We start from the raw sequence: 23,773 nt of genomic DNA on the forward strand, positions 1-23,773 counted from the left end.
CTGCCAAAACAGGAAGGCTCCTTTTATTTTCTTCTATAGAAAAAGGAATTACACCTGGGACTCTGCCTCTAGCACACCTTACCGAGTTTTTATATAGCAATTCTTTAAACCAAAACGTTGGGTGGGACGCTCCCAAAAAAAATTCAAAGTGTTGAATTCTTGTAAAAACTGGTGTAAATCACGCTGGTTTTTCCAGTGGGTGTTTCAAAATGAATCTCCCCCACTCTGTGCACTTCAGAGCGCACCACTGTGATACATGCTAGAAACCAACGGGCAGGGCCTATTCCTGCTGGAGAGGCTGGCAGCATAGTGCAGAGCGAGCCTCTGCCCATGCGCCAGTCTATCAGTGCTGGGATTGGCACACACGCCAATAGCCTCTGTCTGCTGCCCTCCCATTACTGGCCAGCTCAATCGCTGGCCAGCCTTGAGACTCCTGCATCGTCAGCAGTGCACCTCCTCCCCCTCACCCCGGCCTGATTGCTGGTCCCCTGATCATGCTGGGGCCCAGGCCCCACTCCCCCGCCAGAATGAACTACTCCTGGCTGGAAGGGGTGCGGCTAGCGGGCTTGGAGATTTCAGTCCCGGGCCTGCTAATGGGCTGCTAATTGCCATTAACGTTATTTATACAACTCTATGCTGATTTCTGGGGAGGAGCTGATGGTGCTGGGTATCGGCACTGGGAGACATGCGGAGGCCATGGCGCCCAGTGGGGTGCCCACAAAATGTCCTCCGCTAGAGTCTCCCAGCTCGCTGTGCAAAGAAAGTACTTTTACAAAAGCATAAACTTTAGACAAAAACATCACAATCGTCTACTTTGAAGCCAAGTGAGATAGATCATAGCATTTACAGCGTGGAGAGTTACAAAAATAATTTAAAAGGCTAATGAAATGTTAGCCTTTATCTCAAAAAGACTACAGTTCAAAATGGTGGAAAACATGGAATCCCATAAAAAAAAAACCTTAGAGCCAATGCACTTGAGAACAAAAGCGACAAGACAATTTTTTTGTGGTCTTTCCTCTCAATCACCACATTTCAAAACTGCAGTAAGCTACCACAGATTTCAATTGATAGCTTTTTGAGTGCCAGCAGTAGGTCTGACTGCTAAACATGATGGCACTAAGAGATTGTTCATCAACTTTTTTATTGGCTCTGACAATTTCTTAGCCAGATTGGGGCAGAAGATCTTCTGCTGTCAATACCAATTTATAAAATGGACGATAGGCAACAGCAGAGTCCAGGATGAAGATAATCATATTTTCCTTTCCGCATTGGAAAAAGACATTCTGCCTGTTAAAATAATTCTTTAAACAACAGCCCTGTTGAGATTTAAAATTTACATGCAGAATTGAGATTTGAGTCCGACAGTTTTTGGCACAGTGTGTGAATTATAACACTTACTAATATTAATCTCCTTCGCATTCTAAACTTACACAATTAAAATTTTCCACTGTAATCTAAACAGAATTTAACTGGTGCCACCTCAGAACCACTATTCTCAACAAGGCCATGTTCAGCTAGAAGGAAAGTGGGAATGATGGTATATGAAAAGTATTTATTCTGAATATTCTTTTAGCATTTTTCTCCTCAAACCCAGTGGGCATCCAATTCTTCCCTATCCTCAATGTTTAATGGGAACAGACATGTCCTTCGAGGTTGAGAGGATGAGGTACGAGAGGCACAATTAATGAACACTTTAATACCATGCTCAATTTACAGATACAGCACATCATTACACAACTGATATTACCTAAAATAGCATACTTAAGTGGATAAAATGAGAACACTAGGAATAGTCAAAATATTGAATTTTAAAATAAGTTGACCAGAGTAATTAACAGATGATTTCATTACAGTAGCAACAATGATTAATCAACTGATGCAACATGCAATTCATAGCTAAATACATTCAATTTCAAAAACTGGAAACATAAAACATGGGTACTTAATTTGAGACTAAAAAAATTTCAATGTATGAGTTTAGAAGAAATGTTACAATAGTATATTAGCTACATATTTATTGCACACCCATACCTTTTTTGTTAAAGAATCATCTGAATCGGAAGGCATTCTTGTAGATACGTGAAATATTACTTCCACCGTAGAGGTAGCAAAATATGGAGTTGAAAGTCCAGTGCTTTTATTTCTCTGCAGTCCACCCATGAAACCACAATGATTAGTAAGGTTAACCTTAAAGAGCAAGAAATGAGAATACAAATAAGAAAACCTAATCCAATGATTTATAATCCAATGCATTATTTATCCATTTATTGAGACTGAAGTGTACGAAATGGCTTTAAAATATATTAAAATTATTAGTACACATTTATATTCTATCACAAACTTGAAATTAAAACAAAACTATTCTTTCATGGCATGTGGGCTTCACTGGCAAAGCCAGCATTTGTTGCCCATTCCTAACTGTCCTTGAATTGACTTGCTAGGCTATTTCAGAGGGCAGTTAAGAATCAACCACATTGCTGAGGTTCTGGAGTTACACGTAGGCCAGACCAGGTAAGGATGGCAGATTTCCTTCCCTTAAGGGCATTAGTGAACCAGATGGATTTTTTTAAAGTAAAGTTTATTTATTAGTCACAAATAAGGTTTACATTAACACTGCAACGAAGTTACTGTGAAATTCTTCTAGTCGCCACAGCCCGACACCTGATCGGGTCAATGCACTTAACCAGCACGCCTTTCAGAATGTGGGAGGAAACTGGAGCACCTGGAGGACACCCATGCAGACATGGGAAGAATGTGCAAACTCCACACAGACAGTGGTCTAAGCCAGGAATAGAATCCGGATCCCTGGCATTGTGACAATGTATGACAACTTCTCAGACAACAAATGAAAATTTCATGCTCACCATTACTTAAACTAGCTTTCAATTTCAGATTTAATTTAATTTAACTTCCACCAGCCTCCATGACGGGATTTGAACCTGTGTCCCCGATTAGCCTGGGCCTCTGGATTACTAGTCCAGTGACATTACCAGTATTCCACCGTCTCCTCAAAATTAAGATAACTAAGTTCTCTAAGTGGCAGTCATGTTGGCTCACTTGGGAATTTTCTTGTACATTAATGTAACATTATGCAGCTGGAGGAAACTGGAATGATGGGTGCAAAAACAAAAAAAAAATCAATTCTGGTTGCCGTTACAAACATAACAGAGTAATTGTGCAAATAGCAATTCAGATATTTCCAATAACCTAATACAATTTCCAATACCATTGCTTTGTTTCAGAATGGGGAGCTGAGTGGCAATCCAACAGTGATTGCTGCTCCTCAGAAGATTCAAACCACTGAGTTATGACCAGAGTGCTCATCCCTTACAGGATGACAGCAGCCCATCTGGAGTAACTGAAGAGAATTTTCTGCAATGAGAGCTAGAAATTATTCTCTCTTGTTTAAACTACTGAGGATCTATTCAAGTGTAACTAATGACTCTGCCTCATTAGTTTGGAATCCAGTAAGTTCAATACATCATCTCATCATTTGCACCAGCAGTAGCCAATCTCCAAAGATGGAAGATTAACAAGACTCACTGAACCATAGGTTCATAAAGGAGGGCACAATAGTAGTTCAACATACCTAATTTCAGACATGATTGGGAGAGGATTAAAATAAATCAGTGGAGTTAGGGGGAGGCTGTAATATTCTATAAACAAATGGTTACAGCAGTGAGAAGGCATGATATACTATAAGGATCATCAACTGAGGCCATATAGATTGAACTGAGGAAGGGAAAAAAAGGGACAATCACATTCCTGGAAGTATACTATAGTTCCCCACCATCTCGCAGACCGGGGGAGTTAGACAAGAGGATGTTTGGGACATGGACACTGCTGGCTAGGCGAGCATTTATTACCCACTCCCAATTGCCCGAGACGGTGGTGGTGAGCTGTCTTATTGAACTGCTGCAGTCCCTGAGATATAGCTACACAGAATGCTGTTGAGAGGGAGATCTAGGATTTCGACCCAGTGACATTGAAAGACAGTGATAGTAAAAGAACAGTAAAATATTTCCAAGTCAGAATGGTGAGCAACTTGGAGGGGAAATGCCAGATGATGGTGTTCCCATGTGTCTGTTACGTTGCTGATGAGTGCTGAAACAACTGAGCAGCAGTAATAGGGGATTTCAATTATCCTGATACTAACTGGGATAGAATCAATGTAAACAGCATTGATGATACTGAATTCTGAGAATGCATTCAGGAGAACTTTTTTCCCCCAGTGCACTGCAAACTCAACAAGAAAAAGGGCATTTCTGGACTTAAGTTCAGGAAATACAGCAGTTGGGATGGGCATCAGTGAGAGTGCATTTTGGTGGTAGCGATCATAATTGAGTTTGATTTAGCATAGTTATAGAAAAGGGTAAAAATAAAAGTAAAATAATTACACTGGGGAAAGGCCAAGTTTATAAGGCTAAGATGTAATTTTCTCTTCCAAAATGTGGATGTGAAACATCTACTTAAATGTAAATTGATATCAGCGCAATGACAGGCAATCAAGGAGAAAGTAGAGAAGAGTTCAGAACAAATATATTCCCAGAAAAAAAGGTGGGACTCTCAAATTGAGATCCCTTTCTCACTTCCTGTTATCAGAGCAAGATAAAGCAAAACTAAAGGAAGCCTATCTCTATCTAACACAAGAGCTTAATAATGCAAAATATGAAGGGCAGAAATGAAATTAAAAAGGACATTAAGGAAAGCAAACAGAGGGCATGAAGTAATATGGCAAAGACGATTAATAAATACAATCAGTAAGAGGACAACTAAAGAAAGAATATGTCCTATTTGTGACCAAAAAGGATATCCAAGTGTCAAGGTTCTTAATTAATATTGTGCATTTTTCTTCACAAAAGAGAATAGAAATATTATGTAGATATTATAGTTAAAATAGTATTGGATGGGATAACCATGGTAAGAGGGAACATATTAAAGGAGTTGAGAGAGTAGATAAATCGTCAAGACGAGATTAAATGTTTTTCATTCAATGAAGAGAAGCAAGGGAGGAAATAGTAAATGTTCTGACCATCATTTTCCAATATTCTCTGGCTAGACAGTGGATAGGGTGAATCTATTTCCATTAGCATAAAGATCAATAAATAGATGTCCTTGGTTGAAGTAATCGGTGGAAGGATCACATGGTAGTTGAGGACTAATCTTCCCACTCAAGAGGGTGGCAGGGTTTGGATCTCATTTCCTGAAATGGTGGTCGATGCAGAAACCCTTGCATTAATATTTGGATATGCACTTGAATTGCCATAACCTACCAAGTTATGAACTAAGCACTGAAATGTGGGATTTTACTGGATAACTGTTTCTGGCAGGGACAGACACAATGGGCTAAATGGTTTCCTTCAGTGCCGTGTTCTATATTTCTTTATTACTAAAAAGTGGAGGTAGGGAGAAAATAAGGAGTAACAGATAATCAATTACTTTTGAACTGTTGTAATGTGGACAAACATAGCATCCAACGTTTTCACAACACAGCCTAACAACTGGACATGAGATTAATATCCATTAAATTATTTTTGGTAGTCATGAGCCAGCCATATATCATGTTTGCTTGGACACTGTTCTTCAAACAGTATCCATTTTACATTCACCTGAATAGGCAGATACAGTAGTTCAGCACCTCATCTAAAAACGAGCACCTCCAACAATGCTTGTACTACACTAATGCATGGGTCTACATGTTCTCACCTTCTAGTCCTGGAGAACAGCTCAAAGCATTATTCTTCTGATTCAGAGGCAAGAACATAAGAAATAGGAGCAGGAGTAGGCCATCTAGCCCTTCGAGCCTGCCCCGCCATTCAATAAGATCATGACTGATCTGTCGTGGCTCAGTTCCACATTCCCGCCCACTCCCCATAACCCTTAATCCCCTCGCTTATCAAAAACCCATCAACCCGCGTCTTAAAAATATTTAGCGAGGCAGCCTCAACCACTTCAACGGACAGAGAATTCCAGAGATTCACCACCCTTTGAGTGAAGAAGTTCCTCCTCAACTCCGTTCTAAACTGCCCCCCCCTTTATCTTGAGGCTGTGCCCCCCTAGTCCTACTGTCCTTTCTGAGCGGGAAGAGTCTCTCCACCTCTATCCTATCCATCCCATTCATCATCTTATATGTCTCAATGAGATCTCCCCTCATTCTTCTAAACTCTAACGAGTACAAGCCTAGTTTATTCAGCCTCTCCTCATAGCTCAACCCCCTCAACTCCGGTATCAACCTAGTAAACCTCCTCTGCACTCCCTCCAAGGCCAAAATATCCTTGCATAAGTGCAGCAACCAAAACTGCACACAGTACTCCAGCTGCGGCCTCACCAATGCCCTATACAGCTGCAGCAAGACCTCCCTACTTTTATATTCAATCCCCCTCGCTATGAAGGCCAGCATCCCATTAGCCTTCCTGACCACCTGCTGCACCTGCAGGCTGGGTTTTGCGACTCATGCATAAGGACCCCGAGGTCCCTCTGCACCGTCGCCTGCTGCAGTTTTTCACCACGTAAGTAATAGTCCTTCCTACTATTATTCCTACCAAAGTGGACCACCTCGCACTTGCCAACATTAAATTCCATTTGCCATTTCCTGGCCCATTCGCCCAGCCTATCTAGATCCTTCTGCAGACTCTCCACACCCTCCGCACAATTTGCCGTTCCACCAATCTTGGTGTCAACAGCAAATTTCGACACCATACACTCGGTTCCCTCCTCCAGATCATCTATATAAATGGTAAATAGCTGAGGCCCCAGCACCGACCCCTGGGGCACTCCACTAGTCACCAACCGCCAATCCGAATAGCACCCATTAACCCCCACTCTCTGCCTCCTATTTGACAACCAATCCTCTATCCACGCTAACACCCTACCCGCAACTCCATACCCCCTTACCTTCTGCAATAACCTCTTGTGAGGTACCTTGTCAAACGCCTTCTGAAAATCAAGAAAGACCACATCTACTGGCTCTCCTCTATCCACCGCCCTAGACACATCCTCATAGAATTCCAATAAATTCGTCAGACACGACTTCCCCTTAACGAAACCGTGCTGCGTCTGCTCTATCAAGCAATTCCCCTCAAGATGCCTCGCTATTTCCTCCTTGATGACGGATTCTAACATTTTACCTACAACAGACGTTAAACTAACCGGCCTATAATTCCCTGCCTTTTGCCTGCCACCCTTCTTAAACAACGGCGTAACATTAGCCGTTTTCCAATCTTCCGGCACTTCCCCGGAATCCAGCGACGTTTGGAAAATAAACTGAAAATAGTGAGCCAGAATGTAAGTCTAAACTGCAAAAAAATTTATCAACCAAATTACCCATAAAAGTATTTGAACAGAGAAAGGACGAAATGTGAAACGTGTCCCATAATGTATGAACTTTTCCTTATGATAATAGTTACAGCTTACTGTCCACTGCAGAAAGTGGAGGAAAAAAAATAGGTAGTTGTCTTGAGATTTAAACTGATGCCTATAAAAGTGGCAGTTCCAGTACTTCATGAATAATTTTGATTATTGATAAAAATAGGTTTCTACGATACGTGGGGGTAACTAAATGAAAAATGTGCTAATTTAAAAAAACATATGCAGTACAAAATATACATTTGGTTTTCAAAAGGAAGATCTGCACAAAAGAGGACTAGGATTGGTTTGTTTACAAACTATAAAGATTTTTATATATGAAGCGCAAATCAGAGAATGTTTCGTTTGATTGAAGGTCCAGCTCTGAAATCCACATTAAGATTAAAGTGAAATTTAATACTCAAGAGAAATGAGGATAATATTAGTTTGTATCTCAGACTTCAACTTTTGACCATTCCCTTTCTTCTCTTCTGAACATGATGTGTTTGATGTGATAGTTCCACAGATGCTAGGATCCCTCTAGTACCTTAGATTGGAAAGGACAATTATATTGTGGAAGAATCTCAAATTTTAGACCAACGCAGTTTATAGCTTGATTATTTTGGATGAGTCTCATTACTGCAGTGTCACCTTGCATGTTATCATACAAAAGAACACCTTCTGAGGAAAAGGCTGAACTAACCAACAGTGACTTTTTGAAGTTAGCGCTTGCAATTTTCAATGAAGAGTTAATAATTCAATACCAAAGTCAATGTTGCTACAAAACACATTTGGATGAACTGGGGTGAAGATGTTGTAAAGTTATCGAAATAGAATTGAAGAAGATTGGGAAGTTTTCTTTCTGGGAGTTCATCAAGAATGACACTTATTCATTACAGAATAAGTAATAAACTGGGGACAATTAAAGGTGGTAAGAAGTCTCACAACACCAGGTTAGAGTCCAACCAGTTTACTTGATAGCAATCTTACAAGCTTTTGGAAACGGTGTTCCTTTGTCAGATATGTGGAAGGTTCACTTCTTACATTTTCCTTTACTGGGCGATGTATTGAGTACAAAAAAAAGGGATGTAATGATACAACTGTATAAAATGTCAATTGGGTCACAGTTGGGAATTGTGTACCGTTCTAGCTACAGCATACTTGTTCTGAAGAGAGACCACAGGAGAGTTAGAAGAATGTTGTCTGGGATTGAAAATTGCAGCTATAAGGAGAGATTGGATGGAATAAGGTTGTTTGCCTTAGAACAGAAGAGGCTAAGGGGTGAATTAATTATAGTTTACAAATTTATGAGGGGCCTGGATAAAGTAGGCAGGAAACACTTGTTTTCCCTAGCAGCAGGGCCAATTATACAGGGGCATGGATTTAAGGTGACGGGTAAGATGATTCAAGGGGTGATGAGGAAAGAGCTTTCCATCTAGAGAGTAGTGAACACCTGGAATTCACTGCCTAAGTTGGTGGTTGAGCCTGAAACACTCAAAGATACCCCAACAATTCTTTAAAGGAACCTGGATGGGCATCTGAAGTGCTGCAACCTGCAAAACTACATAGCAAATGCAGGAAAGTGGGATTAAAATGAGTGGCTAGTTTCTTTTTTTTGGTGAGGTAGACAATGGGCCGAATGGCCTTTATATGTACCGTAACTTTTCTATAGTTCTGCATACTGAAATTCTGAGAAAGTGGCATGATTTCTCCAAGTGTAATATTCTTGACAGCATCACCTGATTTTTAAAAAATTGAACGCGATAATAGATTTTTTCCAAGGTATGTGGAAAATAGATGAACAAGGAAGAAAAGCATAACTTCAGTCCCATATTTCAAATCATTGTGCAAACTAATCTTTAAATTCCATGTCCACTTCATCAAAGGGCAAACATTTTTGTGGACTTCTATGTACATAACAGTTTCTAATACTGAAAATCTTATTTGTGTGAATTTATTCAGGGACACGAAAAATAAATAAGCACAGGATACTTTACCTCCCAACCAAGCCCTGCTATAAAATCCTCATAGGATTGGCTTCCTCCAGTATTCGTTAGAATGGAGTGTTTATCTTCCTGTCCCTCAGCAACATAAAACACCGCTATCTTGTGCGTTTCTCGACTGGATGAAACAAAACAGTAGGTAACTAAACACTAGGCAAATATAACTGTGGAATGTCTATAGTAATTTAGTTTCAAACAATGAAATATTGAATCGCCCAGGTTCTCTCAAGGTTTAAGATTCCAAATATGGTTAAAACAACAAGCACCAAAACATGGAAAACAATTGGAACATTTTGCCCTTCATAAATCTGAAGTCATAACACATCCTCCTGGGCAAATGGCTTTGTTTGTTATTGCACTTCAATTCTTAAGGGGGTAATGTAAAGACCTAGCAAATCCATGATTTCCACCACATAGAAGGACAACAGCAGCAAAACACATTGGAACACCACTACCTGCATGTTACCCTCACGGTCTTACACCATTCTGACACAGCAACAAGTGAAATCAAAATCTTAGAACTCTCTCCTTAACAGCACTGTACTTATAACTCATGAATTGCAGTGGTTTAAGGAGGCAATTCACCATTACCTTCCCAAAGTCAATTAGGGATGGGCAACCAATATTGGCCATGCCAGTGCTGCTCACATCCAAAGAATAAAAAACAGTTGTGGGGGAACACACATGTAGGCACATTAATTAGTCAGAGCGAATCGATGTGCAGATTAGGTGGATTGGCTATGCTAAACTGTCCCAAGGTGTATAGGTTAGGGGGATTCGTGGGGTAAATGCGTGGGATTAGAGTCTGTGTAACGTGTTCTGTTGCAGAGTCGAATGGTCTCCTTCTGCACCGTAAGGATTCTATGATGGTTCTATGAATTAGAAGTTTTGTATTTGTAAGTTAAATTGTTTTCAAAGCATGAGCATCATCCAAAAATTAGATAAACTAGCAATTTTCTACACTCACAGAAATAAATTATGTCCAAATAGTATTATTGCTGGTAAAATGAACTTAACACTGAAGTCAGTTTGAAGCAAAAAAGAATTTGCCAGTTTGCATTTTCCAATCAGGACATTACCTCACCATAAATGAAAAGTTAATTCATTTAGCTAGTTTAAAAATCAAGATAAAACAGTCAGAGATGAACACTTTTTGATCAGCTGGTGAATAATAGAAAGATGAAATGTAAAATATTGATTTTACTATTTAATGCTCAGTATTGGATCTACTCGTTTTATTGCTGAACAAAACAACTATAGCCCTGAGTTGGATTGCTGCTCCTATCCTCTTACCTGAAAATATTTTTCATCCAATCTAAGTTCAAGTTCCAGCCAAGCTCCAGCCAAGCTTAAAGGTATTTGACAGGCCAGGGAGAAGCTAAGCATCTCAGGGAAGAGGAAAAGATTTTGGAGGTGGGGTCAGTTTCATCGAGGGGGAGGAACTGGGATGGGGGGGGCGGGGGGAAGAAACAGAGACTGCTCTTTGGTCTGTCCAAAACATACTGGTCTTTCAGTGCAAAGAGCTGCCAAGTGTTGCATACTGAACTTGGCAAGGTCCAGGACCACATGGTGAGGTACACACTAAAGCTTGGGTAGCAACAGCAAAGACACGACATGGAAAGCCAACATCCAAGGTCTTTCAACCATAATGCACAAAAGATCTGGAAACTGGGTAAAGCTCTTTGGATTGTATGTTTGGCACGCAGACGAGTGAAGGAGCAGAGAGAGAGCTAAGATTTTATCTGTTAAAAACCTGTTTAAAATAAGTTTAAAGCACTTCGTTCTTTGTAGAACTGTTTAAAGCATTTATTTATTGTATTTACTGCTTTAAGAATTCTGAGGGAGTGGTTAGCAGGCAGTTGTGGGCCATCAGCTTTAAATCAGCGCCAGGTTTAAAAGGAGGCCTGGTGTAGACAGCGGGCAGCGTCTGAGCGGGCAGCGGAGTGAGAGGGAAGTAGAGTGAGCTATTAGGGCTTAATATCAAAAAGGGCTGGAAGGAAAAAAGGCCAGGTGAGTTCGTTTGAAAAACAAGGAAAAAAAAAAAAATTTTTTTCAAAACTACTACACTGAATAATGGAAGGGCATGTGATGTGTGGTTTCTGTATGATGTGGGAACTGGTGGACCCCAGGGTCCATCCCAGTGACCATGTCTGTAGTAAGTGCAGGTTGCTGGAGGAGCTCCAGCTCAGGGTAAATGAGCTGGCCTCTGAGCTACAGTCACTGAGGCTCAGCAGGGGAAGAGAGGGTGCCATTGTCAATGGGGTGCAAGTGACTAACTCTAAGGGTCAGGGACAAGAGGGGGCTGCTGGGAGGAGGAAGGGGGGTGAGGAGCGGAGGCCTCAGCCTCTTAATCTGCATAACAGGTTTGAGGTTCTTGCTTCCACGCTGGACGAGAATGAGGCAGGTGAGGTTGGTGAGCAAACTGCACACGGTACAGTGATGCAGCAGGACATAGGCAAAGAGAGGGGGAAAAGGAACGTAGTAGTGATTGGGGATAGTGGGGTGAAAGGTATTGACACTGTCCTTTGTCACAATGACAAAGTGCACAGAAGGGTGTGTTGTCTGCCTGGTGCTCGGGTACGGGATGTCGCAGCTGGGCTGCAGAGGAACCTGGAGTGGGAGGGTGAGAATCCGGTCGTTGTGGTACACGTGGGTGCCGGCGACGTAAGCAAAATGCAGACTGAGGATCTGGGGAGGGAGTATGAGAAGTTGGGAATGGAATTAAAAAGTATAACCGACAAGGTGGTTATCTCTGGGCTACTGCCTGAACCGAGTGCAGACGGGCGTAGGGTTGACAGGATTAAGGAAGTGAATGGGTGGCTCAGGGATTGGTGTGGGAGGAATGGGTTTGAATTTATGGGGCATTGGCACCAGTATTGGGGTAGGTGGGACCTGTTCGGGTGGGATGGGGTTGGTCTGAACCGTGCTGGGACCAGAGTGCTGGCGAATCGAGTAAAGAGGACTGTAGACAGGGCTTTAAACTAATTAGGGGGGGGGAGGGTGCGAGGGTAGGTGATGTTATGAGGTCTAAAGTTAAGGAGAGGGTACAGGTAAGGGAAGAGGCCGAGGATGTCCCAATAATAGAGGGAGTAGGGGGCGTGAGTATGGTTGGTGGCGTTACAGCAAATAGGGTCCAGGTGAAGGCTGGGATGAAAGCGCTTTATCTGAATGCACGAAGCATTCGGAATAAAGTGGATGAGCTGGTGGTGCAGATCGACACAAATGGATACGATCTGGTGGCCATTACAGAGACGTGGCTGCAGGGTGACAGGGACTGGGAGCTGAATGTCCAGGGGTATCAAGTGTTTAGGAAGGATAGGCAGGAGGGAAAAGGGGGGGGGCGTAGCTCTGCTGATTAAGGATAGCATCACGGTGGTAGTAAGGGATGATATTGGAGCCAAGGAGCAGAGGGTGGAATCATTGTGGGTGGAGATTAGGAACAGCAAAGGGAGGAAGACGCTGGTGGGTGTCGTCTATAGGCCCCCGAATAATGATCTGGAGGTGGGGCGGGCTGTTAATGCGCAAATAAGTGCGGCGTGCAGGAATGGGACAGCCGTAGTTATGGGGGATTTCAATCTGCATATTGATTGGTCGACCCATGTTGGACGCGGGGGGCTCGAGGAAGAGTTCTTGGAATGCTGCCGGGATAGTTTCCTTGAACAGTGTGTGTTGGAGCCGACGAGGGAGCAAGCTATCTTGGATCTGGTGCTATGTAATGAGGCGGGTAGAATTAGGGACCTGTGGTGAAGGATCCTCTTGGGGAGAGTGATCATTGTGTGGTGGAGTTTCTGGTGCAGATGGAGGAGGAGAAAGTGGGTTCCCGGACACGCGTCCTCTGTTTGAATAGAGGGGAGTACGGTAGGATGAGAGAAGAATTGGCGAATGTGGACTGGGGGAGCGCGTTGGAGGGAGGGTCTGTTGAGGAGCAGTGGAGGATCTTTAAGGAGATCTTTCTTGGTGCTCAGCGGAAATTTATTCCGATGGTCAAAAAGGATAGTAGGAAGAGAGGTAATATGCCGTGGATAACGAAGGAGGTGAAGGAAAGTGTTAAATTAAAAGCGGAGGAATTTAGAGTAGCTAAGAGTAGTGGGCGAGAAGAGGATTGGGAGAGGTTTAAATGTCAACAAAGATTGACAAAGAAGTTGATAAAGAAGGGTAGGAGAAACTATGAAGCTGGGCTAGCGCTTAATATAAAAAAGGATAGCAAGAGTTTTTATAAATATATAAAAAGGAAGAGGCTGGCTAGGATGCATGTTGGTCCTTTAGAGGATGAGAAAGGGGACCTAGTGGTAGGGGATGAGGATATGGCTAAGGTATTGAATAACTTTTTTGTTTCTGTCTTCACGGAGGAGGACGTGAATAATTTGCCGGGTGTTAGCGATGGAAAGGCGGTAGGACTGGAGGGTCTTAATGACATTACTGTTACTATAGAGGCGGTGCTCGACAGACTGGAGGGGCTGATTGTGGACAAGTCCCCAGGACCGGATGGAATGCATCCGAGGGTTCTGAAAGAAATGGTGGAGGTGATAGTGGATGCCTTGGTGGTTATTTTCCAGACGTCGCTGGATTCCGGGGAAGTGCCGGATGATTGGAAAACGGCTAATGTTACGCTGTTGTTTAAGAAGGGTGCCAGGCAAAAGGCGGGGAATTATAGGCCGGTTAGTTTAACGTCTGTGGTAGGTAAAATGTTAGAATCTGTCATTAAGGGGGAAATTGCGAGGCATCTTGAAGGGAATTGCTTGATAGAGCAGACGCAGCACGGTTTCATTAAAGGGAAGTCGTGTCTGACAAATTTACTGGAGTTCTATGAGGATGTGTCTAGGGCGGTGGATAGAGGAGAGCCGGTGGATGTGGTCTTTCTAGATTTTCAGAAGGCGTTTGACAAAGTACCTCACAAGAGGTTATTGCAGAAGGTCGAGGCACATGGAGTTGGGGGTAGGGTGTTAGTGTGGATAGAGGATTGGTTGTCAAATAGGAGGCAGAGAGTGGGGGTCAACGGGTGCTATTCGGATTGGCAGATGGTGACTAGTGGAGTGCCCCAGGGGTCGGTGCTGGGGCCTCAGCTTTTTACCATTTATATAGATGATCTGGAGGAGGGAACCGAGTGTAGGGTGTCAAAATTTGCTGATGACACCAAGATAGGGGGAATGGCAAATTGTGTGGAGGGTGTGGAGAGTCTGCAGAAGGATCTAGATAGGCTGGGCGAATGGGCCAGGAAATGGCAAATGGAATTTAATGTTGGCAAGTGTGAGGTGGTCCACTTTGGTAGGAAGGACTATTACTTACGGGGCGAAAAACTGCAGCAGGCGACGGTGCAGAGGGACCTCGGGGTCCTTGTGCATGAGTCGCAAAAACCCAGCTTGCAAGTGCAGCAGGTGGTGAGGAAGGCGAATGGGATGCTGGCCTTCATAGCGAGGGGGATTGAATATAAAAGTAGGGAGGTCTTGCTGCAGCTGTATAGGGCATTGGTGAGGCCGCAGCTGGAGTACTGTGCGCAGTTTTGGGCGCCGCACCTGCGCAAAGATATTTTGGCCTTGGAGGGAGTGCAGAGGAGGTTTACTAGGCTGATACCGGAGTTGAGGGGATTGAGCTATGAGGAGAGGCTGAATAAACTGGGCTTGTACTCGTTAGAGTTTAGAAGAATGAGAGGAGATCTCATTGAGACGTTTAAGATGATGAATGGGATGGATAGGATAGAGGTGGAGAGACTCTTCCCACTCAAAAAAGACAGTAGGACTAGGGGGCACAGCCTCAAGATAAAAGGGGGGGCGGTTTAGAACGGAGTTGAGGAGGAACTTCTTCACTCAAAGGGTGGTGAATCTCTGGAATTCTCTGCCCGTTGAAGTGGTGGAGGCTGCCTCGCTAAATATTTTTAAGACGCGGGTTGATGGGTTTTTGATAAGAGAGGGGATTAAGGGTTATGGGGAGAAAGAGGGAAAGTGGAACTGAGCAGCGACAGATCAGCCATGATCTTATTGAATGGCGGGGCAGGCTCGAAGGGCTAGATGGCCTACTCCTGCTCCTATTTCTTATGTTCTTATTAAATCTTGTAAATATTTACTGTAAATATAGTGAGTAATGAACAGCATTGGAAGAAACAGATTTGGTTTATATCTTATGTAATATCAAGTTTGAAATGTCATGTAATATACTTTACTCATTAATTTACAAAACTGTATTTTTGAACAATAAATAGATGGTTCAGCTGGGGGATGGTGGATCTTGTAGGGTGGTTCCCAGACAAAACCATGGTCACTTGGCAGAAAGCCAGAACATTCAAACAAGCATCAAGGTATAGCATGGCTGTTGGGAAGAAAGGTCCACCATGTCCAATCTTTCCTGCATGCCTGGAGTTCAATCCATGAATGTTGCCTTCAATGTGACAGTGGTGGGAAATAGCCCATCACCTACCTTCTTCTGCAACGTGCTTTTGTAAAGCAGGTTCAGAAAGAAATGCAGTGGGTTTTGCTGAAGTTTGTCCCAGGCAGCTCTGTGACGCTGTGCTCTACAGACTGCTCTCTGGGTTGCACACCAACATAAACATCAACTATTGTTAGAAGGCTGTCCACTCGGTGAGAGAGGCTTTTTGGCCCGCCTGAACCTTGCCGATCTTTTAATGCAAAGAACTGTCCACAACCAAGTATTGCAGACTGGCATATTCTGAGGTTCAGGATTAGATATTGAGGTAGGCACCAAAGCTTGGCACAGTTGCAGCAATTGCAAAATGATGATGGGCTATTTAATATTTTCACCCATGGCACACAGAGACTGAAAATTGGGTAAAACTCCACCAGCTATATGCTTGACATGTAATGAATCTTGCATGTATTAACTGCAACTGTAAATGTACTGAGTAACATATTGAATTGGAAGAAACCATTTTGATTTGCACCTTATGTTTGGAAATAAAGAATGGTTCAGCTGGTTGGTACTTGAGCAGCTGAGTTATACAGGTCAACAGCATCAGATTCACTTGCAGGTCTGTGCTATAAAGGCTGATTCAATCCTGGCAGGTACAGTAATTAGTCCAAGTATCAACGTTGGAACTACAAGCTTATGGATAGGATTGGATTTGGTTTTGATTGTTCCAGTGGTTGAATCGTCTGCCAAAGTTCATTATCTAGGTTTACTCAAGCGCAGTCACAGGGAAAGACACTGAAGAGTATGTTTGGGATGACCTGCTTCCTTTGAAACATGCCTCAACAGGGAGACAACGTTGTGTACTGAAGAAAAAATACTGATCAAAACTGAAATTGTTTTTGTTGATTATCAAAACCTCTGAAATACAGCAGATTGCAAAACAGTAAAGGCAACCGGGGATTAGTTCACATTTTCTTCCAGTTTCAGGCTTTGGAAAGTCTTTAAAATGATGATTTTCCAGCTCACTTGCATCGCATCTGGATGCTATTTGGTATATCGTAATAAGCCTAAGAAAAACTTGTTAGTCTACAATGAGAAAAAAACCCTGCTGTCAGCTCTCTTCAGTTTATGGAATCTCCAAAATTTATACTATAAGTTAAAGGAGTATTTGAGCCTAAAACCCAAGGATAGCAATTACTGAATAAACATTTACCATTGCCTCGAGTCTAGGTTTTTCAGTTCTCGTAAAAGCTTTTCATTTTTCTTCAGAAGATGGAAACTTGTCCTACAGCAAAACAAAAGTTGGAAATTAGAACGGATACTACTGGTTTTATTTGCATATATGATAGGCTAATGCCATAAAATCAATCATGGTGTTTTGATGAATTGCACCAGGGACATCAGCAGCACCAGACAATATTTAAATATCTGTTACATACTGCTACCCAAATAAATTGTTTTAGTAAAATAAGCACTGGCTTCTGTTTGAAAATTTAGGTTTGCCCTGCTGTGTTTCATTGACAAAAATCTAATCAACCTAAAGTGGTTATCAACCTCCTCCTAAATCATCAATACTAGAAATCACACAGCTCCTGACTTTATCATAACTTTAATCCAGGCATAGACATGCCTAAATTAAATCCCAGAGGCGAGTACTTGCCCTCTGTGTCTGGATGCTGCAAATATCCGAGTAGTAATTAATAAACTCACCTTTTCTTGAATTCAAAAAAGGTTGGTTAAGTTGGTTCCTTTTAAAACAAAAATATTTGGACTGGGGAAAGATACGCACAAGATAAGTGATTTAAAAAAAAATAGCTTTGTTGTGACAAATTAAGGGGTCAAATAAAGAAAGGGAGCCAGTTCATCCCTCCTCACCTGGGAGCTGTGGATATCAGACTGATTTATTTTTGCAATATGCAAAATGTAGCTCTAAATTTCTTTGAAGGAATCTCACAGCAGGCATTTCACATTATATTTGGGCTACTTAAGCAGTTATGCATTCACAGGATTTAAAGCAGAACTTCTCACAAAAATATTGTAGTCAAACAGTGTCACAAGATGCTTATAATTGAATGAAAAGGCTTAGTGACTGCCTGAGAAACCGATCCATACGCTCCAACCTGAACTTTATTTATTAGCGTCACAAGTAGGCTTACATTGACGTTACAAGAAGTTACCATGAAAATCCCCTAATTACTACACTCTGGTGCCTATCGAGTACACCGAGGGAGAATGCAGCATGGCCAATGCACCTAACCAGCAAGTTTTTTGGACTATGGGATGAAACCCACGCAGGCACAGGGAGAATGTGCACACTCTGCACAGACAGTGACCCAAGCCAGTAATCGAACCCCAACCTCAGGTGCTGTGAGGTAGCAGTGCTAACCACTGTTCTAACATTCCGACCTAAGCGCCCTTACTGATCAACGAATGGATAAGGAAATAAATATTTATAAATAATTACTGATAGCAACCTTCTACAAAAGGGGTACTCTTGTACTAAGCTACGTTGGTACCCATCAATAAAGAAGGTATCTTTGAAGGTTTTTGCTTTCCATTGCCATTCTGAAAAATTATAAAAAACTCTGGTCCTACTTCTTAAAATGCTGGTGGCCACTCATGAAAAAGTTTACAATAATAAATGCTTCTCATCTTAAGGTGGCTGCAATAGCTGCTGGTCTCTCCAGCAAGAATAGGCCACAGCATTTTAATTTGATTCAAGCTACAGCACTCTGCAGTGCAGAGTGTGGGAGATTCTTTTTAAACTCCAATTTACTCCAGTTTTTACACAAATTTGACACTTCAAATTTTTTTGGCAGAATCCCACCCATGGTTTATGAAGAATCAGCCAACCATCTGTAGTGTGGGGAAGATAATTAAAATGAAAACAATTGCATTTTTGGACGTTTACTTTTGTTGCAAGATTTTGTACCTTGTTTACATAATATTCAATTTTAATATCATAAGTCATAGTAATCTTGATATTTCAGATCTAATTTTAATTGCCTCAGAAGCTACTAACAAATTTTATTTTATAAGTGTGGAGATTAAAACAAAATGGACAGATTTTTAAGTGTACAATTATTTCAAACATAAATGGTATTTATCTCTTACCTGTTATCCCACGAATTCATGCCAAGAATATTCAGCAGCATTCTGCAATAGTAAAACACAGATTGAGGCTCCTGTGGGCATGGTTGCTCCTGTTCCATTGCTTTTATATTTAGGTCATTGCCATGCTTTTCCACAAACTCCTTCTCTTCCGTGTGCTGTTTTAAAATAGCATTGATAACATCATTTTCCTGTTTCTCTGAAATACAAACTGGAGGGGGAGCAGGGATATTAAGCTGCACACCAGCTCTCTGGAGACACTCCGGACTGGTGGAACCCAAGTACTGCAGCATCTCATCCAAGGCATCTTCATCATCACGAATTACATCCCAAGATGGCACTACTTCCCTGCATCTTCTTTTTGTTTGAGGTACCAAATATTCCCTTAAATTATCATCAGTTTCTGACTCATTGAAGGCAGGTTCAACCATCTGTTCTTCTTTACAAAGATTTGTGAACTTGTGAGCAATTTGCCTTTGTTGACAGCAGTGAGGTGGTCCATATAGAATTGCAGAATCCCAGGAGTATTTACCAGATATATCACGCACAACAACTCTAACATTTGAGGTAGCTGTAGAGAGTCCAGCTGACATCCCTCCTCCTGGGATATTGTCCTCAACAGGGATTTCCAGGTAAGAGATAAGGGTGGAACTGTTCAGAACAAAAAACTGGAGATTGGGATTTTCAAAAAGTTCAGGGGAAAGCTCAGTGCAGTCAGTGAAAGGGTTATCATGGTTTTCACTTATCAAGCTAGTCAGCATTGCAGGGCCACCACTCAAAGGATAATGGCCAACATGGTTCACCAAATGAATGATCACAGTCCGGGCAGCAACTGAAATCAAACCTTGTTGAATGCGGCTTCTCACTGTAAAAAAAAATGAAAGGGATACATTGTAAAAACATTTTTTGGATTGATTTACTATTTAAATTTAGTAAAATTAGTAATCATTATATTTAGTGTAATTTGAAAACCTTTTAAAAGATTTTATAAAGACCACCAGGTTGGTCTGTGTGGGGTTACAGGACCATTTTCACTGAATTACTTTAGATTAATAAGCTGCATTGATAAAATTCAGATCTCAATAGCTGCAACAAGAATTATAGTACATATTCAAACAATCAAATTCACACACAAACACCATTCATTTTAACAAGATAGATTTAAATTCTGGCCTGCATAATGAGTTAGAAGATCTTCTCTTTTAAAGACATCTGATATGTTTCAATACAGTACACAAGGAACTACACCACAAAACTAATTGTAAGAAAAAAAAAGTGCAGAACGAAATACTTTAAATTTAATTTGTAATATATTATTCTTGGCAATAACAATGTCAATATTAGGTGATTGATGGAAAATATGTAATTCATCTAATGCAGAAAATCTTGTCTTCATAAACTTGAAATATTTAAAAAAACAATTTCAGCTGCTTCTAGCCAGTGACAGAGAACTCAATGTAAGGTTTAACATAGTCACATTAAACAAAAAGCACAAACAGAAGCTTTAGATATTTTTACTACTCTCTAAATCAGGCTGCTTATAGCATGTTAGAATTTCCTAGAAGTTGTTTTATGACTTATTTCTTTACATAACTTTGTTAATGTAGCAGTTTTCCCTCAGATGGTGAAAGTTTGCTGAAATTACACGGATGGCAGAAACAGAAGTTTACCCTCATTCAATAGCCAAATCAGTGATCTTATGGAGTATTTGATCAGCTAAACAGGATTACAAGCTCCTCTGTGAGGCACACAAATCAACGCGTCATTGTTTTTAATGAGGACATCTGAGAAATAACACTTCATGATCAGCAAAGGACATGGAATCATGTTGGAATATTTACTTAATTATTTTCCAATAATCTGAGAGTCTGAACACGGCGAATGCATCCAAAATCTATGCTTTCAGAAAAAAGACAAAAACCAACTGCTGCAAATCACACTGACCACTGTTGTTGGTCGAGCAATATTGCATGATTTCCTCTAAAAGGCTTTGTGAATTTCTAGATTAGACTAACAGTACCAATAGCACCAGATGATAAAACATAGAACAGAACAGCGCAGTACAGGCCCTTCAGCCCTCGACACTGCGCCAACCAGTGGAACGAATCTAATGACCCTCTATTCCAATGTTACCATATGCTTATCCACTGACCATTTGAATGCCCTTAAAGTTGGCGAGTCCCATTCCACACCCTTACTACCCTCTGAGTAAAGAGCCTACCTCTGACATCCGTCCTATAATTACCACCCCTCAATTTAAAGCTATGTCCCCTCGTGTTAACCATCACCATCCGAGGAAAAAGGCTCTCACTGTCCTGCCTATCTCACCCTCTGATCATCTTGTATGCCTCAATTAGGTCACCTCCTAACCTCCTTCTCTCTCAAAAGGGTGCATCGTACTTAGGATTTGCCAAAATCAAGTTTGGTCTCCAAACAACGTGGTCAGTATTATCCCAAATTGGCTCCTCTTCACTTTACGGCAAAGAGATAATAAGCTCTTCTGAGGAAGTAACATACACTGGATGGAGAACATTCTATGGATGTGATATACAATTGGTATACTACAACACTTAATGATGAAGTATTCACACAAAAGTCCATTAGACAAGGGATGGAATTATAGGAAGGTTGTAAACAGAATTAAAACTGGTTAAAAGGTAGGAAATGAAAAGCAGGAGTTAAGAGTGACTGTAAGTGGGTCTTGGTACCTCATGGGTTTTAAGCTTGGACTCTGTTTACTGTGTAAATGAATGATTTGGATAGAGTGCTAGAGCACTGCTGTCCAATAGGGTCACCACATGTAGCAAATTGATGCTGTTCATTTTAGATTTACATAATATTGAGTTCTATTAAAATTGCAGTGATTGGGTATCATACTAAAGCAGAGACGGATCCCCCTCTGAGTACTAATACCGAAACACCCAAAGAGGTGTACCTTACTCTATAATCTGTAAAAAGTGTGTGTGAAGTGATGTATGACCTGTTCTTCAGCAACTTCTTGTGGTAAACATATAAATCCCTGATGTTCACTCTAAAATCAACATGTAACAATTTATTTATCTAACTAATAGTGAACAAATTAACTAATCAATTAACAAACAATAAATCCCTTCTAGCTAGTAACTATTCCCGAAGAAAACAAGATTCTAATTGTGTGCTGTTCAAATAAATACAACTCCCACTCATTAACAAAAACAGAATTTAGTCACTCTCTAAATTACAACCAGGTTTTGTATCTTCCAGAATATTCTGGGCTTTCTCTGTTGATTCGTCTGTCTGGAACTTCTTTCTTCTTTGGTATCTTTGCTATCTAGATGGTGCTTTCTCTAAGACATAGATGAAGCTATGAGAGTCAGCGATTCTCTCTCTATGAGAGAGTTGAAAGCTGAGAGCTCTATCAGGTGCCAGTGACTCTCTTTACTTTTGTCCCACTCCTCCCTTCTTTTATACCTGTGATGACATTATCAATATTTCCCACAATAGGATTGGCTCTAGGTTGTCAAAATCACCTGATTTAAATTCAGTAGGTTTTTGGTATTGTCTGATTCAAATTGATTGGCTAAATTCAAAAGCCTGTTGTCTTGGAAAAAACTGCTGCTTGGCCTTTCAATACAAATGTTTCAGTTTGGGTTCTCTAAGTACTTGCATTTTAAATCTTTAAGTACAGAAAAACACCACGTTTTAATGAGACCACGCAATGATATCCCCCCCAGCATTTTACAATTTTACAAACACCAAATTCTAACTTCTGGCCTCTTAACCTACAATTACTCTACCCAACTTCACAACAGTATGAATATGACTGTGACTTGTTAGGCCACTATTTGTTCATCTGTTCTTCATTGAGCAAGGAAGAATCAACCACACTTGTCAAATCAGAGTCACATATCAGTCAGGCCTTGACTATGCTTGTCAGAATATAATTAGTTGCTGGGTTTCTAGTTACCTGGAAGCTGAATAGCCAGTTGGTTCATGGAGCAACACACATACCTTTGAACTTCTCTGTTCCTGTACTGTTTGGATGCCCCTAAATGATAATGCATTTAGATGTGGGGATTACACTGCAAAGGAGTGACTGTGGCATTGGCCTTGGCCTTCCCAAGAACAACTGTCTGTTCTGGAAATTTTCTTGGCAAATATAACAACACAAGAAACGCTAACTGAAGAACTTGGTTTTGTTTAGCTTGTAGATCTTGCAAAACTGTTGAGGTGTGTGAATGAAATTGTGCTGTATGGTTGCTAGTGGGGGTTGAAATATGCAATTTAGGTGAACTGGGGTGATGCTGCAACATAGAAATGCATTCAGCCTTCACCTTAATAGATCAGTTGAAATGAGCAATACTATTAGCATAAAAGGGGAGATTACAGAAGGTTGGCCACGAGGCAAAGGTCTATTAAACATCCGTACACTGTGCTTTGAAATAGCTGGTGACAGAGCATTAGTCAGGAGTGTGGAAACCAATACTTGAGATTTGTTGATACTTTTTGGTCCCCAAGATTTCTAATATATCAATCTGATAAATAGAATGGTTTATTCTTGAAGAAATGTAATTTTCTGAAATAAATTGGAGCATGGTCAGAAACAGGACACTTCTGTTAACAGATCGTCACCAGAATGTATCAGCAGTTTTACTTTGTTGAACACTTGTGGGATTGCCGTGCTTTTGTCTAAATTCAACCCAGGCAGCCCAACTGTGATTGGTCAAGGCAGTACCATGGAACTGTATGTCCCCCAAGAGGCATCCAAAGAGTACAGGAACAGAGAAGTTAAAAGTATGTGTGTTGCTTCATGGAGCAGCTTGCCATTCAGCTTCCGGGTAACTAGAAACCCAACAACTAACTATATTCTGCTAAGCACTGTCAAGGTCTGACTGATATACGACTCTGGTTTGACAGCAATGTGGTTGATTCTTTCTTGCTCAATTAGTTAAAAAAGGCTCAATGTATGGACATGC

General features: G+C 41.2%; 1 protein-coding gene across 6 annotated transcripts in view; it reads right to left on the reverse strand.

Annotated features, from left to right (window-relative positions):
• Window positions 1-23,773, reverse strand: part of ralgapa1 (Ral GTPase activating protein catalytic subunit alpha 1) — a 247,344-nt gene that overhangs the window by 61,695 nt on the left and 161,876 nt on the right. For all 6 annotated transcript variants that reach the window (XM_080202818.1, XM_080202821.1, XM_080202820.1 and 3 more), the window contains 4 exons: window positions 18,822-19,683; window positions 16,921-16,992; window positions 9,342-9,465; window positions 2,032-2,187 (listed from right to left, as the gene is read on the reverse strand). In XM_080202818.1, coding sequence (XP_080058944.1) covers window positions 2,032-2,187; window positions 9,342-9,465; window positions 16,921-16,992; window positions 18,822-19,683 — 1,214 coding nt within the window. The remainder of the gene's footprint in view (window positions 1-2,031; window positions 2,188-9,341; window positions 9,466-16,920; window positions 16,993-18,821; window positions 19,684-23,773) is intronic.

This window comes from Carcharhinus amblyrhynchos, chromosome 14 (genome assembly GCF_965287045.1).
Source record: "Carcharhinus amblyrhynchos chromosome 14, sCarAmb.v2.hapA, whole genome shotgun sequence".
Taxonomy (NCBI): domain Eukaryota; kingdom Metazoa; phylum Chordata; class Chondrichthyes; order Carcharhiniformes; family Carcharhinidae; genus Carcharhinus; species Carcharhinus amblyrhynchos.